Source organism: Chamaea fasciata, unplaced genomic scaffold (assembly GCF_029207755.1).
Source record: "Chamaea fasciata isolate MVZ Bird 193981 ecotype frontalis unplaced genomic scaffold, bChaFas1.0.hap1 SCAF_1, whole genome shotgun sequence".
Taxonomy (NCBI): domain Eukaryota; kingdom Metazoa; phylum Chordata; class Aves; order Passeriformes; family Sylviidae; genus Chamaea; species Chamaea fasciata.
Window position 1 is genome coordinate 125,062,189 of NW_027094086.1, and position 22,602 is coordinate 125,084,790.

At 35.7% G+C, this 22,602-nt stretch overlaps 1 protein-coding gene across 12 annotated transcripts in view; it reads left to right on the forward strand.

Annotated features, from left to right (window-relative positions):
• DGKB (diacylglycerol kinase beta) overlaps positions 1-22,602 on the forward strand; it is a 408,855-nt gene that overhangs the window by 326,635 nt on the left and 59,618 nt on the right. For all 12 annotated transcript variants that reach the window (XM_066196511.1, XM_066196492.1, XM_066196528.1 and 9 more), the window contains 2 exons: positions 1,375-1,465; positions 6,985-7,180. In XM_066196511.1, the coding sequence (XP_066052608.1) occupies positions 1,375-1,465; positions 6,985-7,180 (287 nt within the window). The remainder of the gene's footprint in view (positions 1-1,374; positions 1,466-6,984; positions 7,181-22,602) is intronic.

The window sequence follows — 22,602 nt, forward strand, 5'->3', positions numbered from 1 at the left end:
AGATCTTCTGTGTAAAAACCTTTGGAAATTCCTGTAAATTTTTTTATTGGAAGTGTTTCATTTCCTTATTACTCTTCTCTTCCCAACTCTGTGTAGGCTGCCAGGTTGGACATCTTTACACCCCTCTAATGCTACACCAAGAATTGCTGGCTCTTACACAAACAGGTTTCTGGAAATGGCCAGTACTGCGATACCTCTTCTTACTTTGTGATTTTAAGAGTCATTAAGTAGATTTTAACAACAATTAAGTAGTCTTTTATATGTAATTTGAAAGAATTAAAAGCAGGATTTTTACTTTTGACGTTCTAAAGTCATGTACATTCATGTTTCATTTCTCTCCACGTGTAGCTCATGCAGACTGTGTTGTTTTCAAGTTAGAAGCACAATGTGCTTTGACTGTGTCAGAGAACAGTTTATACAACTGGAGAAACTGTGTTCATATCTGATTCCTAAGTTGGAATAATGAATTCTAATTCAGTGTCTTGTTGTGGTTGTTTAGCTTCTTTTTTTTTGTTACAGAATAATAATTATTCATGGGAGTTCATAAAAAGTACACGTACTTATTTGAAATGGTGCTGTTGGCATCCTGATTGTATTTAACAGCATGCAATAAATCTGGTAAAACAGAAGTGCAGTCTTTATGTATTTAAAAGAAAAAAGTGTAAATTCTGCCTGCTGTCGTGATAAACTAAGCAATTTACTGACATTTAATCCAGTTTTATTTTCCTGTGGAACCTGTTAATGAACCTCAAGATGCAGGTCTCATTGCCCATTTAAAATGTGTCTATGAGTGAATTACCTGGTAATACAGCTCCCCTACTGCAAAATATCTAAAGATTGTTAGATCTGGAATTTTTATTTTCTTCTAGTGTCTCATCTGTCATCATCTACAATAGGTATTTGCCTTTACTTTCAACTAGCTTAAGGCAAGCTACATTTTTGTCTTGGCTCTTGTTCATGATGGGATTGCCCTGCTTGCACATTCTACTACTCTGCAGGATAAAGATGTTAACTGTGAATCAGAAATCATATAGTAGGTGGAAGACATGAAATAAAATCGATACATTTTTCTGAGGCATGTCACTGGTTAAGTGACAAAAAATATTCTGATAGTCACTGAAAAAGAAAAGTCAAAGGTACATTTGAACCTGTCAGTTCAACACATTCCTGTTATCCCTTTAGGGGATATCATACAACTTGACACCAACATTTAAGCTTTGAAAATTATGAGCTCATCTATTTCAAATGGGATGTCACATGTTCCCAAGCCTTTGCCATTACTTATAGTGGAAGACAGGATGATCACTTTTGTCACATATTGATAGTGAATAAGATCTTTCTTTTTTTTCTTTTCTTTTTTTTTTCTTGTTTCAGAATGAAGAACAAATTTTGGTATTTTGAATTTGGCACTTCGGAAACTTTCTCAGCCACCTGTAAGAAGCTGCATGAATCTGTAGAAATAGAAGTAAGAAACTAATTGTTGCCTTTGTCCTTGAAATGTCACTAGTTTGTCTGAAATGTAGGGAGCAAGGGTGCAGAGTGCCTGAATCCAACAAGGCAAAGCGGTGCACATCCTTTCGACCCTGTATTCCAAAATAATATTTTTATCGTGTCTATTTGTAGTGTAGCCCTGCACACTGGAACAAAGTTCAGTTTGATGATTAGTGAAGTCTTAATACAGTAGACAAGGTGAAGAGGTGAAGTATAACATTAGAAATCAATAGGGAGTGTGGCTAGGTCAGATGGAAAAATGAAAGACTGTTGGAGGGAGTGAGAGCTGCTGCAGGATTAAAATAAAAAAAAAATAATCTTATTATTTCTAGGTCCCAAGGTTTTATAACCTTTAAAACTCAATTCCCTAAAATTGTACTTACTTTCCTGAATAAAGGTTAAAGAATATATATATTTTTTGAATTATTCCCCTTCATTAAATAGCTTTTCTCTCTGCACAAGGGGTCATCTTTCCATTACACATTGAACATTACCTAAAAAGACACAGGATACTTACAGACAAAATAGAAATTTAAAATAATGTGCCACTGCCAATTTGATGGCTGCTAGAATAAGTGGCTAAATTACATAAACTGTTTGGGCATCTGATGTTTATGAATAAGTACATGAAAAATGAGAAATCAGTGAAGATACAAACCTGGGAATTTGGGTTGAATAATGAAATCATTTATCGAGAGGATGATGGTGCTTTTCCTTTCCAGTAGTACTGACAAACTGAATGTGTCAATGGAGTGTTTGTTTAGTAGCATGGGGCACTCAGAGGGGTCTGGTGGGAGCTGTGAGAGTCCAGTCAAAGCCTCCTAAAGGACGAAGTCTGAAATGATCTGAAGGGACCATGTACCTGATAGCAGAACAGTAGCAAGGAATACTGAGACTGTAAGACCAACAGTGTCACACTTGCCTGTTCTGCTGTTTTGTTTCTCTTTGAAGTGAAAACCTGCTCTTCATGCGTTAGATTAAAATATAATAAAAATAAAAGAAAACTCCACCAAAAGCCTTAGGAAAAAGAAACCAAACAAAAAAAAATCACCCTTGCTTCCCAAGAGTGTGCTTCACACACAAGTTTAAGGAAATGTAGCATGAAAAATATTTTATTAGTTATTAGAAGAAATGCTTACCTGGTTTGATTTGATTTGAATAAACTGCAAGTTAAATGTACCTTTTGGTTAAATATAATTGAAGAGCAGGCTCTCCCAATAAAATATGTATATATAGAGAAAGTCATACATATCCTGATACATACTAACATGTGAACTTTAGCCATATAATTTTAACCATTGAAAGGCTGATTAAATGGTAACGTCACAAAGCAAACAAGTAGGTATACAAGTTTGTGGTGCTGCTGCTATCAGTTGTATAATTATTGCCTGTTCAAGTAGATAACTGTTATTACCAATAAAGTGTTATATTGCCAGTATATGAGCCACATTTCTTAATACTCACTTCATCTATCCTGGTCATCACCATTAGTCATACAATTAGGAACAAAAAGCATAGTTTCCAAAGTTTACAAGAACTGTTAGGAGGTATTTATTTGCATATTTATTTAAAATGAGTAAATTACAATGCTTGCCAGTATGATGGTATCTAATATTTCTTGTTTGAACATTATCAGGATTATAGTCTGATTTCTAACCTGATGCCCCATGGGGATGTCACTGTAAATGGGAGATTGATGCATCAGGCCACATTTCACTCCAAATAAAATGCACAAAGAATGTGTTTGCTCTACAGCCAAATTTTGAATGAACAAAGCCTGAGAAGATTAAGGATCTGTATGTCTGAGCTGTGAGCTGGTGATCGAGTGTTCTCTGGGCAAATATTTGTTTAGCCTTGTCTTTGATTTCTAACCTAATTAAGTTTGGTTTTTCTGACATACATTCTTGACTCATGTTCTGTATGTTTTCTTCCGTGTGAGTGTAAGATGCAGAACAAAGTTGGACACAATTCTTATGTAATCCAGAATAAGATGTATTTTTGTTTTCAAAATGGGATGCAAGAAGTTGAGGAGAGGAAAAATGAGAAAGAAGCCAAAATCAATCAAACAAACAAACAAAAACAAGGACAAAACTAAGTATTTCTTTTCAATAATAATGTGTCAGTAAACAAGGCTGAAGATTTTACAATTTAGAGAAGTTGCAGTTTATTTCCACCTCAGGAAAAAAAAAAAAGGAAAGTTATGTGAAAGATAATTAATGAGAGCAGGTATAGATGTGGTGTAAGTAGGGATGGCGTGGACCATACCTGCAATGCAGTAAAAGCATAGTGGGAGCAGTGTAAGCCCTCTGTACCACCTAGTATTGAGGGTAAGGAAAAGGAGTTTAATACATTTCTGTACACTTGCCTGATATTGCCCTTGGTTTCACAGTAAAGCCTTAATATCAGCTCTTTTCAGGTGTAGATATGTATTATATCAACAGAGAGATGATCTGAAAATAATTGATATGATAAATAAGGTATAAACAATAATACCCAAGAAGTGAATGAGGCCAGGAAAGAAGGCAAAAAATAGTTAGAAGAGCTAGTGTTTCTTTTTAGTCTAGGTATGCATACTCCACATTTTAAAAGCGTGCTTCTTTTAACAGTGCTGTCACATTCTTTGAAATAAAAAAAAAGGAGCAGAACGCGTATGTTTTGTTTTTATAGTATATAAATGTGTTAGAACTATGCAGAGCTACCTGTAGGGCAAACTTTTTGTCTGTGTATGAACAAAAGAAATGCTCCTTTCCTAATTCAGAAAGTTGCTCATCACTGGGGGACTCTGAGGCCTCGTCACATAATTGTCTTAGTGTACTACCTGCTGTGCTCAATATTGAGTGAAAATGGAAGCTAGACCCCGCACCATCCTATTTCACAATTCTTCTTTTATTTAAATAATTCCAGTCAGTTTGGGGGACGCCAGACCTTTATAAATTAACAGCAGGGAAATACCAAAGGTGTCAGATTGCATATTTATCATCTTTCTCGTGTAATACTTAAATATGTATTAAGAAGTGACTGACATAAATTAGGCAGATTTCAGAAGCCACAGGCCGTGGCTTGTAGAGGACCCCCTTCTGCTTGACATTTCATCCTTGTCAAAGATCAAATTATTTTAATTTAGGCTGCAAATTATAAGAAATGAAGACTTCTTTGTGGGAATTCCCTGTGGTAATCTGACTTTTGTTGTTACTGCTGCTTGTCAGTGTGCAAAAGATATAATATGCATGCAAATAAGGTTAAAAAATATGTACTATCTAATTATCCAGCCAGTACATTCCACTTGAAGACAGTGGGAGGCCTGACACACAGTATGTGTTTGATTCATTGAGGCCTGCAGGGTATTTACACAAGATTACTTTTAATTATGAAATTAATATCTGTTTATCTAGAATGTATAGCAGTAAGTGAGCATACACATGAGCAGAATTTTTAGCAAAATAAATCATCTTAGTATTTATTTAATACGTATAAAATACTGGGGAAAATGTCAAATTTGCTTCCAAAAATGACACTGAAAACCTAGGCCTTTATTCTTGTAAGAAAAGTGTTATAAAAAAGTTACACTTTCAATTACAGTAGTTGCTACAACTGCCAATTCACTTCCAGATATGCCTTTTGACTTTAAAGGTTTGCCTGTATGAATATAATCCACACGTTTAAAATTTGATTCTTGAAGAGCAAATATAAAATGGAAATCTTAGTGTTGAAATTGTTCTCTCTCCAGATTTATGCTCTTCTTAGGAGAATTAAGATGTGCATGCATTATAATACAGTTCTGTTTTATGATCTTAGAAAGTTTCAGAATAAACAATTGTTCACATTTATTCTTGAGTTGTACTTGGCTGTTCTTGAAAGCTGCGATAAAGATTTAGGCAGAGAGGAAGAAGTGCCAGTGACCCACTGAGCAGCGAGCTGCAAGATGTCAGTGGACTATTACTGAGGCATGTTTAATTATTTTTCCAGTTTTCTCCCTTATTGTGTATTGGAATTGTAAAATAATACCCTTAATCCATTTGAAATGGATGACTGGATCTTCTACAAGCTTGCAGAACATTGCAGGAGTAGGATCAAATGTTTTAAAAATATGCTGCTCTACACTGTGGTCCGTATTACTTGTAAGGATATCGGTATACACTATCTAGGAATGAAGCTAATCCACCTCTAGCCAAGGGGCAACTTTGGCTGGTTCAGTGAACTAATGAGTAGAACTGGATGCTTTGCTTTCCAGCTGCAGGTTCCACTCTAGTAATATGAAGTTGCAGTTTATTTTTTTCCTGTGGAGGTTCTTCAGTCTTTTGCTGCATTTTGTATGAGTTAAGAACTTCCTAATGGTGGTAGAGAGGAGGACTTTACTTGAATAAAGTATAGCCAGTGAAAGCTAAGTGTGTGCTATCAAGCTGTCTCATCCAGTGTATCTCAGGTGAACTGTGTTTGCAAATGTTGAAAACCTGAGAAGATGCTGCAGTTTGTCACTGGGCAGGCTGATATGTTAAGATCCCTGAGCCATTCTCCAGAAGTGAAAAATATGGTCCCTTTATAAGATGTAACTGGAAGCCAGATTTAGCAAAGAAACGTACTTGTATAAAACGTGTAAATGTCCAGGTTTGCTATAGGAGGCATGAGAAATACACACTAGTGACACAAGATGGGCATCATTCCATCACTGAAGGGACTGTCCCACAGACTAAGATTACTTCTGTGCATCCAGTAAGTCTTGGAAAGGTTTTAAATCACTGATTTCTCTTCTTTAGCTCCACATGCTATGTTTTCCCTTAGCAATGGTGCATCTTTCAGAGGACTGCTTGGTGAAGGTTCTGGGGTAAGAATTGCTGCAGCTGCATTAGGAATTGTTGTACCCACTTCTACTCATTTTACTTCTGGTTAGGAGCTACTAGTAAGCCATAGTCCTATGCTGATGTGCTTGTTGTGCCTTTGGATTGAAAGTAATACCTGTGTGATATTCTGTGCTCCTGGGACTTGCTTAGATAAGTCTGTGAATTCTATACCTGCATTGTAATCCATTTGTTGTGAGGGGACTCAGTTGCAAGAGTAAGAAGTATCATTGCAAAATAATAAGGCAGTAAATTTAGCTGGAAAAGTCAACAAAAACTCCAGTTATTGATAAAGAAATTTAGGTAGGATAAATGTTTTTCTGCTAATAGCTGTAGTGAAGCTAGAAATGTATTTCACTTGGGTCAGTGAACAGGTATCAGATAAGACAGTACCAAATGGTCCCACACTAAGGCAATCAAAAGCTGAATAGCAATCATATTTTACCTTATGAATGGTGATATTTTCTTATCTCATACCTCCTTTTCAGATACAAGTATATCTCTTAGGTGTAAACATTGAATAAACTATTAGCAGTGTTAAGAATGATAAATTGCTGAAGAAGAATATCTGAGAAAAAGAACATTCAGATTTTTCTTTCTCTCTTACTGCTTTCTCTCTCTCTCTCCCTTTTCTTTTTTGTCCTTCCTTTCTAATCAGTGTGATGGAATTCAGCTGGACTTAATTAATATCTCTCTGGAAGGAATTGCCATTCTAAACATCCCAAGCATGCATGGTGGATCGAATCTTTGGGGAGAGACAAAGAAAAGACGTAGCCACCGTCGGACAGAAAAGAAGAGGTCAGATAAAAGAACCACTGTTACAGATGCCAAGGAATTGAAGTTTGTATGCCAAGGTAAGCTTACAGATTGATACAGGCTATCTGACTCCATAATGTTAACTGGTTATATAATTGACCTTGTCAATAAAAAGGACAGATGGTTCTTAGATATTTCCTTTCTTGTGCATTTAGCTTTTCTGATGGGAAGCACTGCCACAAGGACACAAATAAAGATGTACTGCCAATTGCAGTGTCTATACTTGCAAATCTGCCTCACCTGTTAAGCAGACTAATCACACCATGTGGCATTGTGTGCTACTGGGATATTCAGTCTAGAAATAGTTGGAGATTTTGGAGTTGGAAAGTGCTTCCAGAGCTTTTACAATGTTTCTTAATGGCAGTGTGCATAAAACTTGGGGATGATTGTGCCCTGTTTCTAACAAGCTTTGGCCAGAGGCGAGGGCAATTACTTCAGTATAAAAAGAGCAATCCATATATACGTTTTTGTTACTGTCTTGTAATGCTGTATGAATCCTTGAACACATATGCTGTAGTTGGCTTGCACAGGCATGATCATTTTTTTTCTGGGCTCATATACTTCCCTGGTGATTAGATGCACTTAATAAATTTTATTATTAAACATAACTCTTGGCAAAACCAATAATAAATAATAATTGCTGTTCTCTGAGAATCTGAATACTGCGCATTGTAACACTTGACTGCATGTCACAAGTCCGAGTGATTATAAGCCATCACTCTCTTCACACCAAAGGAATGGACGGATCAGACTTTGAAAATCATTTGGGGTTTGTTTGTTTGTTTTTCTCTTTTTAATCCTACCAAAAGGACTACCTTTTGCTTCAGAGTATCATCTTGCTTCTCCTCCTAATCCAGACTTTATAAAGATCAGGACTTCAATTGTCTTATGCTGTTGGGATCCTTTTAAAGTTTTGAACATTCTATTTTTACATTTCATCAGCAGTAATTTTTAAGTCAATAGTTATATGTGTTTAAGTCATTAGTTATAAGTTTAAGTCACTTATAGTGTGTTGTAGTTTTAATTTAGCTAAATTAAGCTGAACAATAACAAAAGCTTTGGAATGAAGTATTTTTTTATGGCTTAGAGGCTGCAATATGTGCCAGCATTCAATTTCTGTGAGGTCTAGAAATTTGACATATGTTCTCAGTTGTCTCAGTGTGACTTACAGATCCACCCTGTCAGCCAAAGTCTCACCAGGCACTGAGCTTCTGCATACACTAAAATTCTGTATTATGCCCTGATGTTCAAGAGATGGAGGCTGCTGGGTAAAGGGCTCACCAAATTTTTTCCTTTTTTTTTGTTCCTGAACACAGGGAGACAGGATATTTATCCTTTTGATAGTAGTGAACGACATTATCACTTCTTTAATTATTGAAATTATGTGTGTCTTTGATACATACATAAGAGTGATTTCAATCTACTGACTATAATTGATGTATTAAAAGGGCATTGCTACACTCAATTCTCATTTTCCTGGACAGGATAAAATAAAATTACAATAAAAATATTAAAGACTGAACAGAACTTCCCATGTCAAAGTGTTCATAATGCAGACATTAAGCACCTTACTTTAGAAAAACTGTTCTCATTACTTAGTTTCTAATCACTTTATATCCACTGTGGATGGAAGTAGCTTCATCCAAAAGGGAATTTTAAAGCAGAGATTGACTTCTCAATATCCAAAACTAGATCACCTGTCACATCACTGAGGGCATAGATAGTAGTATTGTTTGCACCTTCACTACATTCCAGTGCTGAGCAGGAATACCCTTCTTGGGTTTCAGAATGGTCCATATTTATTTTGTTCTGGTTTGCAACACTGGGCAGTCTTGAGCATGCAGAGGTGGATTCCTTTTGAAGGTGTGGGGTGTGTGAGGATGGGAGGTACATGCTCTGACTGCAAGTGTGTGTTTAGTCCATGAAACCAGGTTAAAACAACTCAAAGTAAAACTCAAAAATGAAGGTAGTGTGAACATTTCTGAACCAACTGATTAGTTTTATGGGTCCGGTCCTATTTTATACTGCCAAGAACAATCATTTAATTCTGCTAGCTAAGATAGATTCTTATGAATTAGAGTGTGCTTCTTCAAGTCAGAATCCAAGATTATTGCTGAGGAATGGAATTCAATCAATTTTATGTCTAGGCTTCTCAAATAGTTTTGAGAAATCTGAATCAACTCACTGGGGAAATAACTGACTCTCACTTGAAAGCATTATGATTTTTTCAGTAGCTGATTATTTTCTTAGGCACTATGTACTTCTGGCACATTGTACCTTTTAGTTTGAAGAAAACACTTTGCAAACTATTAATACCTGGTGCAGGGATAGGTATTGCTGTATTGAGAACTATGATAAATACATACCTGCTTGTTAACTTCTGTTTATTAACTTATTCTGAATAAACATCCTTGTAGTTATTTTTATGTCCAAATAAGCAGTCTAATCACTTCACAACTATGCACTGCACTTCCTAGGAGACAGCAATCAATCCTCATGTTTTCCTATGGATACATACATACATACATATATATATATCTCAGATTTTTTGTGTTGAATTTTGTTTGTTTTTTAGAAATCTAATGCTTTTTTGTGGGACTTCTGAGTAGCACACACATTTACTTTTGGACTTTTTCAATTGCAGTACAACTGCAGGTTTTTCAGCTGTGTATCAATCTGTATTCTTGTCTCTGCTTTTCTTATTTTATAACTTGACCATAAATACATGAATTGAAGGTTAGTACTCTGAGCCCTTAGGTGGGTTACTTGCATGGACTGTTGGAAGCTGTCTCCTTGCTCTGGGTAATTTGTGGCCCCTGAGCATGGTGAACAGTCCCAAGGTGGACTTCTAAAACTGACCAAGAAACCTCTGTGAGGTCCTGCTGCTATCTTCCTGTGCTGTCGTGTACAAACCCTGTAGGTGCAACATGTTCATCATTGCAGGGAAAGGGTCAAATTTCTGCCAAATCTTTTTTTCTTTCTTAGGTATCTGTGCAATGCTGGGAAGGTATATTTCTCTGAGCCCACTCCCCTCTTTCTTTCCTTTCCTATTTAGCGTTGCCACCTGTTGATGTAAAAAGGCTTGTATTTTCTTTGCTCTTCCCATTGTCCCCCTCTGCACTCTCAATAGCCAGACCACAATTTGTGCTTTAAGTAATCAAATGGATGTCTGCTTAGAAAACAATATGATTACATGCAAGTAGTCTGAAAAACAATATATATTGAAATTGAATGGTTTAAAATGTGCACTATTTAAATACATTCCCTGCTTATCTTATTAGGGGTTTGTGCATGTATGCTAAAGAAAAACATTTGACAGCCATAGCATGTAGGTGTGCGTGCTTGTGCATTGCATTTCTGTCTAACTAATTATTTATATTTTAATATAAAACATGTAAGAAAATATATTTATCTCATTTGCTTATAACTAACTGGGAAAAAAAAATCCCAAACATATTTAGCTTTAGTGTAGTAAGTATTATCATAATCCTTGTTAGTGGAAAAAATACTAGAGGTTTCATTTCAGCTCCTGTGCAGTAGAGAGGGTCTTATATCACATTTTATTAGGGTAAAAATCATACGGTTCTTTTATGATTTAATTTCATTTTAATTTCTAATTTATCAGTACAATTTCTATTGTAAAATGTCAATGCATTTGGAAAAAATGTAACTACAGATACATTGGACAATTTGTGAAAGTAGATGACTTAGTCTTTTGACATTAAGAACCTCACACTTGCAATGTTTCCATTTGTTATTTTACTTAACAATTTCTAGTATGTATGTCTCAATGATACGTCTATCCACAGACCACTTACAGATTTTAGATGTTACTGTGAACTACCCTTGAACATTATTTAGCTAGGACTTCTTTTTGGATATTCACAGATATTGAAAAATGCCAAAAGTCACTACTTTGAAAAGGTTAACATACTGCATAGAAACAAAACTAAGAGTTGAAAAACATAAATGCAAATAAGTGTGCTATTTGGTTGCAAATTGCATCTAAAACAAGTTAAATCGTGGCAACATGTCTTACATGAAAAATATATACCCCTTATGTTGTCTCAAACTGTTTTATTCCTCACAGAAATTCTAAATAAAATTTTCAATCCTTTTGTGACAAAAAGGATTTTTTTTTTTAAATCTCTCCAGTAAACTTTTTGCTAAATGAAGTTTTCCTCAGGGTGGAAGTTGTTACGTTTTGTTTTGCGTTCGTTGCTGAAGTTCAGTTCGAGCCCTGTTCAGAAATGGGACCTCTTTTAAAGTCTCATCAGATCTGATGGCAGAAATACATGTAACTCATTTTTGCATGAGGGGTTCCACTCACCTCAATGGACTCAAATACTTGAAGACGGTATCTATGAACTCTTAATGGGTGAAGCCTTTGGACTATAAATATTTCAGTGAAATACTTTTTCCAAAATTATTTGGTACATCACCAGGAACACTGACTAAGTCCTTACCAAGTTGATCTGTACAGCTTGTTAAGAGCTGCAGTGAGCTGTCACTCCACAGACTACTAGATAAATTCAAGACAATGTGCAAATCACAGCACCTAGGCATAAACCAAGCTTACCAATATGAGTCAATAACTCTGTGTGGAAATCTCTTTTAATAACTGCATTATGACTTTTTGAATGAAAATGCAAAAGCTTTGGAGGTGGAATAATGTGTATGCAGGCGGGTCACTACAGTTTAAAGCAGTTCAAGACATACAGAGACTGTGAAGGCCTTAAAACACTTCAAAATACCCATAAATATTAAGACAATTGAAAATGCCTTTCTTATTAGGTGTCAAATTCCACTCTACAGGGAGAGAGAAGCCTCCCTGTAGATAGGGGATTCCTGACATGTTCCCTAAACAACTTAAACTTTTTCAGCTAGCTGTCTAATTTAATTTATGGAGGTCTTTCATAACCTCTACTCTGGCTAGGTGACCTTTCCTTGTTGAAAAAGTTGAAACTATGTACTATATACAATGTCTGTATAATATATACATTAAATATACACAGTGTATATACTTTATTGGTAGACTTTGGGTTATTTTTGACTTGGTAAGGCATGTATAATGAACTCTCTATAATATTTTTATTAAATGTTATTGGTGATGTCATGGCTACATAAGGTAATAGCCCTTGATGTCATGGCTACATAAGGTAATAGCCCTTACTTTGTATCTTGTTTAGACAGCTTTTTACAATGTAGACATTAACACCTTCCCACAGAGAAAAAAAAAGCTTATTAGCTATTTCATAGCTAGTCTATGTTAAGACATTCAGCTTTTTATTAGTCTAAACATTAGGAAAAAAATCTAAATTTATTCAAACAGTATTTTTTTTCTTGTCCACGCATGTTCCACATCTATTCTGAAACTTTAAACTAAAGGGCACATATTTCTGTGTAGAATTTTTAGTTCCTATTTTGGGAGTGTGTGTTGTTTATGCTAAATAAAAAAATTCTGAGGGCTGTTATAGTTAGTGTGGCATTAACTTCAGTGTCTAAAAAAAATCAACCCTATAGTGAGTAGACAGAGTCAACTCAGGAGAAGAGTGTTTATCCAGCATTCAAATAAGTATCTAAAGTAGACAGAAAAAAAAATGCTCACTGGTGGTGACTCTTTTTCCAGTTAAGTAGAAGCTAAGGAATAGGTTGAGTTAGACACCTCCCTTCCTTCCAGCTGTATGGTGAGATGAATTTCTGTATATTCTGCTTGTGGTGACAGTTCATCAAGTACTTGAACATTCCTTGGAGCAGGAATGGGAATGGGGCACCACTGCAGATAAGACTTGTTGAACTGAACCATGCTTGCGTCGATAGATCTGGTATCCCATGTCTTTCATTAGCTCTGTGGTCACCAATCTACCAAGCAGAAATTACTCTGGTAGAGGATCTGTCTTTTCAGTTGGTGCGACCCCTGCATGAAGTGCAGCTTCCAAGTGCTGGGGACAAGAGCAAGGGAACACCTGTTTAGGATAATATTGTATAAGCAGTGTTGGGAAATAGGGTAGCATTCAGTGATATTGCATGCTGCCTCATCTTTAGTGTGTACCTCATTATTTTGTCACCTTTTAAACATCTGAATGACATGCTGAGTATCCCTTACTGAGAAGTTCTACGGATACATGTTAGTTTCCAGGTTTTTGTTGGTTCTTCGAGAAACTGTAGCGCAGGGTGTTCCATACTGTGATGTGTTACCACTAAGCAGCAGCACCTTATCTCTGGAGGCAGTGATTCTGGGAGAGGGAAAGGAAGAAGGAAAAAAAATAAAAAAAGTAAAAACCAAAGGATGTAAGACATAAACATCACAGGTTTCCTATAGTAACAAGTTTCTTTGTGGTAGAGCTGTAATTTTCCTAACTTAAAACTTGGATTTTGGCTGACTGTCTGAGTGAAAGGTTGGTATTCAAATGTTTTTGTCTCATGCTAATGAAGATAATGTGGCCTTGGCTCCTTATTTTTGCTTTGTGCTCATATTTACTGGAACAACATATTCAGATATCAAAAAGGGCTAAATGGCATTTTGTTCTAACTGTTTAATTAAATTGTGCATAGCGCCATTAGTTTGTAAGATCTGTGTTCAAACATTTACTTTACCAAGCTGTTAAAGATAGTACAGGTTTCCTAATACGAGAATGTGGGCTGGAATGTCATGATTTTATTTGCTATGGAAAAGGCCTTTTCCTGTCTTCTTTTCCATCTCTACTACTCCCTATGTCCCCATTCCCACCAGTAAAGTTTTGGGGGTCCATTATCTTTCTCTTTTTTCTTTAAAAGACACTGTGTTCAGTCTTCATAGACTGACTCGTACAAGTAGTTCCATCAGTGTGCAGGATGGAGCCCATAAATCATAACACAGTTTTAGTCTTTCAGAAATATAAATAACATGCCTTTTGGCTGTGAAACACTGAGTTTATTGTTGTTAGAAATTAATAGAACCTTAAAAAATATCTTGATAGTCTGATTTGGTTCTATATTTATCAAGCATGTATATATGTTCCTGTGCAATATAGATCATAGTAGAAAAACAATTTCCTTTTATTTACAAGGCAGTTGAGATTGTCATTGTATTATACTTTTCGGTGCACAGAATGTTCATTTTCTTTCAAAAGTTATTCATCGAAAGAGGATAATTATGGTGTATTTCACAGTCTGCCAGAAGGAAAATGTATCTTTGAAAAGTTTCATTTCCCTTAAGTTGCTCATTTTCTATAGGAAGACAGAGCTATTAAGTAACATACCCATGACAAAGATTGATTAAAATGGCATAAAAGACTATCTTATCTCTAAGTACAGGGCTTTACATGTATAACTCCTATGACATTAAATGCAGTAGGTGAAATTAGCTATTGTATAAAAAAAAAATTCACAGTAAATTGGTTCCTACAGAGAAAAAGGGGAGGGTGGGAGGGCTGGCATGTTAAGTCCAAGAAGAAGTAGGAAGTTACTTATTGTTTCAGGTTATGCCTATAATGTAGCATCCAAGTAATCACATCAAGCTCTCTGCTGTCAGCATTACTGCATTATTCTGCTGGGGCTCGCTTTGGCTGCTGGAGGGGAAACATTACCTTGCTGACGTGCATTCTCATATTGGGCCAGCTACTTAGAGCAGCTCAGGCTCCTCTGCACCATTCAAGGTGAATTTAGCCCAGGTCTGGCTGACCTGGAACAAGGGGTGTGCCCTAATGTGCACCTTGTGCAGGACCTGTGACACATACCTCAGCACAGGTGTCTGCAGAAGAAGGCTCACAGGAGCTGCTCCACAGTATTCCAATGCTTAACTTGGCTTTGCTGGGAGCCCTTTGTGAGCCTTGCACCTCATTAACCCAGGTAAATGAACACTTACCTGTATGACAGCCATTAGTTAAGACATAAGTGATAAGGGGTATGAATGCAATATCCAGATATTTTGTTGGATTTTTACCCTATCTGCTGCAGACTTAGTAACACATACCATTTTTTGTTGTAGCAAAAACTGATCAGTTTACCCAGGCTTTATTTCCTCCTTTTTTTTTATAACTGCTTTTCCATTTTAGTACTGAAGGCAATGGTTGTCCTGCTGTTTATCTCTGGAAAGACTTGACTGTCATTTGAAAATACACCTTGCAGGATGCAAAGCTCTGTAACTGTCTCATTTGTACATGACAGGAGAAGTATAAGTTTGCTTTTCCTGAACTCTCTTTTTTAGTCTTTCCTCCATATTGATCTTGCTCTGACTGTACTTTGGCTACCATGTTCCAAGTACCATGCCATCCCTCAAATACAGAAATTTGTATAAGAGCATTAGCACAAGGCATAACTCCTTTTGCTCCTTTTGAGTGTAATTCCACTGAAATGACCGGATTTATATAATGAAAATAAAATGCCATAGCTTAAGGCAGAATGTCACCTTTTTTTGTACATTAGAATGCAGCTGAAAATAATTAGCAACTCTCAGATTAAAGCTACTACTACTACTATGAGTACATATGTGGGTATTTTTAAAAGGATAGGTGTAAGTGACACTTTGAGGTTTGTAGAAGTGTAAATATGTGCCTTTTTCTCAAATTCACCAAGAGTTCCGTAGAAACAAGTGAATGAATTTCTTAAATTCCTCATTGAATAAATCTTCTATATTGTGTATTGGTTTAGGTACACATACTCTTTTTTTTAATTCTCATTCTTTTTTAGGGCTTAATTTTTATTTTCTCCTGCTGTGTAGTGGCATTAATAACAATTATTGCAGAAGTGAAATGGAACAGAAAGTAGCCCTATCTTAGTTATAAAATAACTGTTCTATTATGGTAGTTTGATACAGAGTTTTTCTTTAATTAACAAAGTGAAAACATCTGTTACTATCTCAACATACATTTTGAGTTTCATATCAGTTTTAAAATTCATGTGTTTCTCTGCTTCTGAACTTTTTTGGTTTTAAATTATTTCTAAATGTTAGTTTTCTTCTGAAAGCTTACAAAAAGTCAGCAATTAACCAACTACAACAGGTGTTTCCTTTCTTGGGGGAAGGAATGCATATGATTATTGTAATTTAGATTCCTGTGTGAGTTAAGGAATTGGCCTGTTATTAGGAAACATTGCAAGCACATGGAAAATGTTTAAAATTAAGTAGAAAGGTTGCATGAATTTAAGACTGACACTGGCTTAACCCCTTCAGGCTCTCTTTGCATGTGAATTATACTTGAGTAGTTGCATTTATGGCTTAGATTTACAGTAAGAAATTTTTTATACCAAAGATATGTTTTTATTTTGTGACCTTTGTATGAAAAGCTTCAATAACCATTTTGCAGTATTCAATTTGTGTAATGGCAGACAAGCATTCCCTAGGAATACTGATAGCATATTACTCAGATTGTTTGCTCATTTAACCCTGCCCCAGGTGCCGGAATCTTTGGATTAAAGATACAGAAATAAAAATAGAATAGCCTAGCAGATCATTTTTGGCTGCTGTAACACATAATCATATCCTCTGATCCATTCTAGTTTTCTATTACTTGTTAATAGAAAATTTCAAGTTCCTTGAGTGTCTGCAAAAGGTGTCAGATTGACAGCAATTTAATTTTGAGGAACAACAGGAGAGACAGCTTCAGTTAATGAACACATTAGTATTACTGATAAAAATATACGTAAAATATTCTAAAAACATTGATGATATTAAGAATCTGGGAAGACCTCAGATTGTGTGTATATACGTTTGCATTACTTACTAGAGGTAGAAGTAGAATTTACAAGAGGGAATTAGATTGTAATAAGACAAAAATGTGAGATTCAGTTTGTTACAATAAAAAGGCTTATTTTTTTCTGTTAGTGATGGGGTTTTTTCCCTTCACTCTGCAAAGGTTTGTATTAACCAAAGCAGTCAAATACAACTATAAATACATATGGAGTCATGCAAGTATTTTACTAGTGCCTAATTATTCTGCAAGGAGATAGGGCTTTGGATGGGGTTTTCCATACTTGCTGTTAAAATCACATGCTGTTTAAAAATTTCTTCTTTCCCCTTCTTCATTTGTTTTCTTACACCCATAGTCAGCTAGCAAATATACTATTAGCAGAATACTGTGTAGGAAAAGCACCAAAAAAAGAGCTGTTTGATAGTAGCATTGTTTCAGTCACCTATTGTGGAGACCAAGTGTGAATCTGGCGGTTCTGTGCACTTGTGCTGACGATAGTAAAATTAGAGGACAGGAGGTTTGGTCAAACGATGTCATCTCCGTGACCCTCTCAATTTTTTACCTGCTGCCTTTAAATCATAACCTCCCTCTTGACACTGTTGAGCATTGCCAGTAAACCACCAGGTTGTTTATAAGTGCACATTGTAAAATAGTTTGTGTTTGAAAGTATGAGCTGCCCAACAAATTAATGGCATTGTGAGGTGCTGCCTGCTGGGGTGAAAATAAATTGTAAGAAAATATGGGGAGACAGGTAATGGGTACTAGCCATGCTGCACAACACTTTTGAAACTGCTGCTGAGTGTGTGCCAATAGATATGGCAATAACTGTCAACAAGATTTACACTACTTTCGCATTTACACAGTGAGAGTAGAAAGGTTGAAAGAGTTCTATAATTTTATTTAAAGTTTAGCGCCAACTATTTCTAGACCTACTATTTCCAGGCAACAGGGTTACAAACATACTGCTTATCTTTCATATGTGTCAGTGGGAGGGTTTTTATTACCATCAAAAGCCCTTGAAATCTGACATCAGAAAAATGGCAGTGAAGCAGAGGTATATACTTAATTGCAAAATCCAAGTAGGTACAAATTTCACCACTTACTGTATATGTTGTGATTTCTGATAGTACTAAATTGTGCTACCTATCTATAGCCCCAGTGGGTGGTTCCTGCAGGTAATACATTTTCTGGCTGTGCTTCTTTCCCTGATATTGAGAAGGCACAGCTTAAAGTCCCTGTGTTGGCTTTGTTGTCCCCTTGGCATTGCAATCCATGCTGTAAAAATCTGCATGAGGCTAATTGAACAATTTTAAAGGTCCACTGTGCGAGGCTCAGGAGATGTCCCATCATCCTCCTTATCAATATTCAGACACATGTCTTTACACTTGCAATAACTTTCAATAGTTGTTAACACTGTAAAAATGGTAAAATTATGGGCTTGAGCTGAATTTTCTTATTCTGGTTTGCACATCCTCAGTGGAACTTGTAATTACTTTCTATGTGTGTTACTCTATAATGAAAACTCTGGATATTAGTTAAATAACTTTGTTTTACAAGAATGGCTATCTTACAATTCAGAGGATTCAGCTGCCAACCAGTAAGAAACTTTTTTTCAAAATATGGAGTAGGGCAGCCATGGATTTGCAATAGATTACAGAAGATGTTTGTGTATTTTCTTTGGATTTTTTTCTTGTGTGTCTGTTATAGTCAGGAAAAAATGTGATATCCTTACAAAACCCCCAGTAATTTTGGAATCCAATAATTCAGTAAATAATCTGAGACTAACCAAACCATTCCTTGTATTACTTGAGATAAACTGTATGAACAAATTGGCAGTTAGTGATTAATATTTATTTTTTCTGTGGTAACACCCAAAGGTCTTGGACACTAGGTGCTTTATAAACACAGATCAAATGGACATTTCCTGCTTCAAGAATCAGAGGCCCAAAGATAATTTAGGTTGGAAGAGACCTCTTAAGGTCATCTAGACCAACCCTCTCTGCTCAAAGCAGGTCTAATTGGATCAGGTTGCTCAGGGGCTTGTCTAGACCTTACACTTTAAAAAATCTAAGAATTTATGATCTAAAGTTCATTTGCTAAAATCTAAGGGCTTGGTTGCTGAATGCAAGGTTAAGAAGTCCAGTTTCATACTGCATGTATGTGGCAGTGAGTACATAATTAGTTTTATTTTCATCTGTCTTATTCACTCAGTCACAGGCTTAACTGACCCTGTAGTCCTATCCTAGAGGCCCCTAGTTCAGTCTTAGAAATAAGGGTTCTCTACTGGGAACTTCCCTTTTGGAAAAGGCCTCAGAATAGCCACCCATGGGCAAAATCAGCACTGTCAAGTGAAAACACAGAGGAACTCTCACTCCTACTGGAAAAGAGTACACTGGAATTGGTCCTCTCATTACTTTTTCTGATCAGTGTTCCCTGCCTTTTCCTCTAAAGTTTGTAAATGATCCTTTCTGGCTGCTTCAGGTGGAGTCCCAGTATGTTCATCTCTTCCTTACAGACCCGCTTAACCAGTTGATGGTCAACAAGGAGGCACATGTTGAATTGTAAGTTTGCACTGAAAATCAAATAAAGCCAATAGTACTTAGAGGAGCTCCTAGTATCTTCTAGAAAGCAAACCCACCTCCATTTTCCTGGACTCTAGATATAGTTGGGGATATAATTTTCCTTCTAAAGTATTTAGTTTCTCCTTACTGACCTCCTACTTCATATTTCATTTGATTTCAACTCTTTCTTATGAAAATTAGTTGAAAATTTAGGACTTCTGGATCCCAAATGGCTCACAGACTTATAGAAATAAGGGCTCAAAGCTTTATAGAGTGTAAGTGGCTTTGTATTTATATGACCTTCTACAGATAGTAAAACATTTCTCATAGGTGGCCATTTTCTCTAGGCTGTGTGGAAAAAAAATTATTCTCGAGTTTTTATTTTTATTCAGTTAAAAATATTCTTTTCCAGTTTGGGGATGTTTAGAACCATTACCTAAGAACAGATAACATGGACAATTAAGTCTTTAGGGCTTGAAAAAGTTATGCTAGTAAGAAACAATCAGCAATTCTTGTTATAACATCGGAAATAATATTAAGATGTAGACACTTTGCGAATTACTGAGCAAGACGTAATCAGAAGACATTTAAAACATCAGAAAATAATTGCTGTATAATTAATTGGGGTGATGGAGTTGATTAATCTAGCTCTGTCTGAAGCAATTTATTAAACTATCATTTTCTACTGGTAAAAATCTTTATGGTTAGTCTCATATATACTGACAATGCTTTTCAACTATAAAATTTCCAAAATATATAGGGGTTGTTATTTAGGTATCCATCCATGAGGAGATACATGTTTGCTTTTTAGTATTTTCAGCCTATGGAGCCTTTTCTCTAGTGAGACACAAAGACTTCGTTCAGATATCACTGCAATAATGTCACTCTGTTTATTTGTAGATGTGTCCAGGTTTGTAAGGCTTTGTCTAATGAACACCAAGCTCTAACTGGGTGTAAATGCTAACAAAGTTAGACAACATACTTTGCAATAACCTGTATTTTAAAGTAAGTGTCAGACCAGTATTAACATAAAAAGCAAAGAAAAATTTCTGCATTACAGACACCTACTGGAGGGAAGAAATCATAATATGCAGCTGCAGTATATATGTTTTTCAATTTTCCAGTGTAATAATTTCCTGCTTATATTGTACCAACAGAATTGTTTGAATATAAAGATTGAAGAGGTCACTTTGATCAGACCTCCATGAAATAATTTCTCCTTCTTGAAGGAAACATCACTGAACATAAATTCTAACATTGTTTCTTGTGATAATAATTTAAAAACATATGTATTTAGAGTATTCAAAATTAAGATCGTCTGCTAATTTTTGTGTTGAGTGGTGACCCCTACTAAAGCACTTCATTCTGTTGCTAGAGGATTGTCTCAGAGTTATGATTTCTGTATTTGTGAAAAAGTCAATTGGATAAAAATGAACAAGCAAAAAAGATTGCAGTACAGCATATGAAAATTTCAAATTTTTCATCCCAGCTACAAAAACTCTTCCATTTTTTCCATTTTATTTACCTCATATGTTAAATTATCCTTATGGAAAAGAGAATGCAGATGGATGACTGACAAGGCTTTCTCACCTGGCCATCTCTCTAGCCATGCTATATCTCCTGGGGAAAGGAGTCTAAAGCAGCTTCTATTGGCCCTCTGTTTTGAGCTGCTGAGGCTGGTTGCCAGGATCGGTCTGATGAACAGAATGTCTCTTTTCAGACGTGTTCTTGCTACCTCAGACATATTCTGAGTATGAACATTTGACATCATCTACCCAACTGCATTGGTACAGTTACTTTTTTTTTATAACTTCTTACGAGTTCATGAAGTTTTGTGTACATGGCTAGATTATTTTAACATGTTGTGTCTTGTATTCTATGTTGAATTATGAAGTAGTCATATACCAGAGAATCCATTGTAATTTGTTGTCAGTACCAGAAAAGACAGAGATGAGAGGGGCTTTGATCATATTTATCTAGGTAAGGTTTCATTTCATTTTGTACAGCAGAGGTTTTGTGGGTGAGATGGCAATTGTTTGTTTGTATGATTTAATGTAATATAAAAGTTCACTTTCCCATTACTTTGATTCAGCCAAAGTCAAAGGATATCACCGGTATAAAATTATTACTATATTTGTGATTTTTTTTGTCTTTTTGTAGATCACATTTCAGCGTATGAGTCTTTTTAATATTGAGCAAATAGAAGAGATATTTTATAAAACTAATGAGGAAATTAATATGCTTAATGGCATATTATCTCTTCAAAAGTTCCTCCAAAACTATGTTAAGACTACCTCTACCAAATTGGTAATATCTGTTTAGTGCCTTAGCATTTGGAAGTTATTTCTTTACTGGCTAACTAGAAGATTTTATAAAATCGTATTTTGAATAGCTTGAAAAATGTGTCGAATAGTGTGTCTTGTCAAAATCTGAAAAAAATCCCCAAATTGTCAGACATTTCTTGAGGGTAATATGAAGGCTTTAGGTGGCTTTGAGAGACAGGTAGTTAAAGAAAATTTCTCTTGGCAGTTGGATCATGGAAAAAGATTTGTTCTGCTGGGAAAATGAAAGGACTGTGTTAAAACAAAAGCTAATAGGAGAGAAGATGGCCTTTTAGCTTTAAAAGTAGAGGAACTACTTGCAAGAACTTGAAAGAGAGAGTGACATTGTGACCAGTGAATTCAAAAATCACTAGATTCCTTTCATTGTACATGCATTAAATATCTTTTGGTCTAGGCCACATGTTTGATTTTCCTTTTTTTTTTTTTAAGGGATTTGAGGCTCTTCTTAACATATGTTCCATCATTATAGGAATCTGACAGATCTATGAAGTTTATGACAAGTCTTGCCAATGTGAGCTGCTAGATAATTGACAAAATGTTGCTAGATAATTGAAAAAGAAAAATCCATTTAACTAACATGTATTACTTGTACAGCATGGTGGATGACACTGTTACATACCTAGCAACAAGAAATGGCAGAGCATGTGAAGTGGCATAGCTGGGTTATTTTGGCAGGGAAGTCAGATCAGTGTGTGTTTCTTCCCCTTAACAGAAAATGGTTCATACTGTTTGTTGAGACCCCAAAAAGGCATTACCTACAACCTAGATATCGTTGTTGTGATGGCTTCCATGATGATGGTGCTGCTGTAGGATTTATGCTGTAAAGTATGTGTGTTTACAGTGGCTCTGTTTTCAATGTAATCTTGAAGGTTGCCCTAATCTGAAAAGT